We start from the raw sequence: 3,279 nt of genomic DNA, 5'->3' as shown, positions 1-3,279 counted from the left end.
AAGAGATGCATGAACAGGACCTAGTTAAAAATAAAAAGTTGGCTGCCTTAGAAAATGCATTCACAGTGAACGCCTCCCTCGCTAGTTATTTTATTTTATTTAGCTTATTTACAGCCCACCTTTCTCAGTGTGGGCAGATTTACAGAGTACAGAAAGCGGAAACAAAGGCAACCATACTGGATAGAACATCAAATGAATAATAGGACTAGAAATACAGTGATGGATGATAAAACCAATGTAAGAGGGCGAGGAATACAACAGTCAAAGAAAATGCAAACAGCAATTTGCCCTGCTGGTGTAGTACGAGCAAAGCAGATTGTGGGGCTACAAAGGTTCAAGGCAATGCAGCCCCCCCCCCCACTCCCATATGAAGATTCCCTTCTGGACTGTCTTGCAGATGCTCCCTCAATACTTACCAGCTCCCTTATTTAGGTAAAGGTAGTCCCCTGTGCAAGCATCGGGGCATTATTGACCCATGGAGTGATGTCACGTCATGACATTTACTAGGCAGACTTTGTTTGTGGGGGGGTTTGCCATCGCCTTCCATAGTCATCTACACTTTACCCCCAGCAAGCTGGGTACTCATTTTACTGACCTTGGAAGGATGGAAGGCTGAGTCAACCTTGAGCCATCTACCTGAGACCAACTTCCGTTGGGATCGAACTCAGGTCGTGAGCAGAGTTTGGACTGTAGTACTGCAGCTTACTGCTCTGTGCCATGGGGCTCCTACTTGGCAAAGCTTTAATCACCATCTCTCCCCCAATGTCCGTTGTTCCCAGTCAGGCACCCCCATCTACCTCAGCCCCCTTCCTGTGGGTCCTCACCCTCACTGCAGCCACTCCTCTGTTCTCTCCCATGGATTCTTTTTTTGCTTACTGGTTCTTTGGTCTCACTTGCCCAAGGCTTCCAGGATCACCTAGAAACACAACATTTCTTTTTAGTTCATTCTCCAGCTGGATCTATGATATTTCTGTGCGTTAGATGCTACCTTTTTTGGATGAAGAAGGGTCGATCCAGTTTGACTGGGTTGTGCTGGAACTTGATCCCAAACCCATCTCGACTATCCAGTATCTTGTCTTTTGTGCTGAACTGTGCTACCTGTCGAATATAAATCATCCATGTTCAGGGTCATGGCAAGGAAGATAGATACAAGTGCTTGTATTTTAGTGCTCCCCCAAAAAAACAAAGTTAAAAGCAATTTCCATAGCAATCCAAAAATATTGGCAAGGATTTGTATGCATACTATGTAATGTTGTCAGCTTGCAGGGGGGGCCTGGAGATCTCCCTGAATTACAACTGCTCTCCAGATTACAGAGATCAGTTTTCTTGGAGGAAATGGCAGCTTTGGATGATGGACTCTACGGCATCCCATCCCTGCTGAGCATCCTCCCCTCCCCAAACCCTGTGTGTGTGTGTGTGTGTGTGTGTTAAGTGTCATCAAGTCGCTTCCGACTCATGGCGACCCTATGAACTAAAGTCCTCCAAAATGTCCTATTTTCATTTTGGATTGTCTCATCATAGGGTTTTCAAGGTAAAGTTTGGTCAGAAGTGGTTTACCAGTGCCTTCTTCTGGGCAGTACTTAGCCGTAGTGGCATGGCCGTTGTCTACGAAAGATCCTCTGCCAGTGTCACCTTCCACTACTGCTGCTGCTGCCCAGTAGCTAACCTTAAGGGATTTCTCTGCCCCCATCCCCATTGGAACTGCTGCGGATGTGGCCATTGATCCCTTAAGGGGGTGGGATGCATCTTTGTCTGGTGTCTCAGCTGTGACCATTCCCAAACCCTGCCCTCCCCCAAATCTCCAGGAATTTCCTAATCTACGATTGTTTGATCTCTGTTATCAGGAAATCAGTTGTAATTCCCGGAGAACTCCAGGTCCCACCTGGAAATTGGCAGCCCTACTCTGCCACTGACTCTGCCTCTTTTTCATCTCCCTGCAGGGCCTCGTGGACACAGGAAATATGACTATCCTTTTAGGGAATATTTCAAACACAAGTGTGCCTCCCATCCCCTCTCCGGAGAAACTGTCTTTTACGAACGTGGCAGTTGGCATTGTCATCTTGGTCTCCTTATTGGTGGGGACAGTTTCCAACGGCCTCTTCCTCTGGGTGCTGGGGATGAAGATGAAGAGGACGGTGAATACCCTCTGGTTCTCACATCTGATTTTCACCTACTTACTTTTCTGCACCTTCCTGCCTTTCTTTGCTGTCTACAGCTTCTTTGGATTCCACTGGGTCTTCGGCACAGTGGTTTGCAAACTCATCAATTCCTTATTTTCGCTGACGATGTTCACCACGGTCTTTCTCCTCACCGTCGTCAGCCTGGACCGCTACCTGCTCATCTGTCATCCTGTCTGGTCGCAACACAACCGCACAGTTCCCCGGGCACGGAGGCTAGTTGCAGGGGTGTGGCTCTCTTCCTTTGCTCTCAGCCTTCCCTACCTGGCTTTCCAGGAGACGCGAGTGCTGGAGACGGGCAGGACCACGTGCGTCAGCAACTTTGCATTCTCCAGTGATTGGGATGAGCCTGAGACGCAGGGCTTGAGGGCTCGTCTTCACTTAGCTCTCTTTGTGGTCCGGTTCCTGCTGGCCTTCTTGCTTCCCCTCCTGGTCATCACGAGCTGCCATTGTAGGATGGGCTGGGAGATGAAGAAGAAAAGGCTGGTGAGGAACAGGAAGCCTTTCTGGGTTCTGGTGGCAGCCGTGGCTTCCTTCTTTGTCTGCTGGCTTCCCTTCCATCTCTATCACAGTTCAATGACACATTGGGGATCGTTTAGAACAATACGATTGGTGTTGCGGGTGATAATGGTCCTGGGAGAGTGTTTCAACTTCTGTTTCACCCCCATTCTCTATCTGTTTGTGGGGGAGAAATTCCAGCAGATATTCAAGACGTCCCTTCTGTGTCTGCTTAAGAGAAGCTTTACAGATATTCCCATCATCCCTATGGACAATGTCAGTGCCAATGAGGAGGGCCACCAAAACACTAGCTTCGGCAGCTTGGAGCTGAGGATCATTTGTGGGAACAATCGGCCATCACCCTGAAGGAAGGTAGAGGAAGGGGTTGTGATAGTAAGCTGCTTTGAGGCTCTTTAAGGTAGAGAAAAGCAGGGTATAAAAAGTAACTCAGAAGAAGGAGAAGGAGAAGGAGAAGAAGAAGAAGAAGAAGAAACTCCTAGATAGCAAAAATGGTGTCCTCTCTCCCTTGCATAATTAACTACGTGAAAGGGATTTCCCACGAAACTAGTAAGGGGCTGTATTGGTGCACGTTCGTCCTTCATTA

At 48.2% G+C, this 3,279-nt stretch overlaps 1 protein-coding gene across 1 annotated transcript; it reads left to right on the top strand.

Annotated features, from left to right (window-relative positions):
• Positions 1–219: 219 nt before the first annotated feature.
• On the top strand, positions 220–3,041 carry LOC130474670 (probable G-protein coupled receptor 33). The gene is made up of 2 exons (XM_056846369.1): positions 220–237; positions 1,941–3,041. The coding sequence occupies exons 1-2, from the start codon at positions 220–222 to the stop codon at positions 3,039–3,041; spliced, it is 1,119 nt and encodes a 372-aa protein (XP_056702347.1).
• The last annotated feature ends 238 nt before the right edge of the window (positions 3,042–3,279 follow it).

Source organism: Euleptes europaea, chromosome 3 (assembly GCF_029931775.1).
Source record: "Euleptes europaea isolate rEulEur1 chromosome 3, rEulEur1.hap1, whole genome shotgun sequence".
NCBI lineage: Eukaryota > Metazoa > Chordata > Lepidosauria > Squamata > Sphaerodactylidae > Euleptes > Euleptes europaea.
This window is presented reverse-complemented; position numbering and strand designations above follow the sequence as displayed.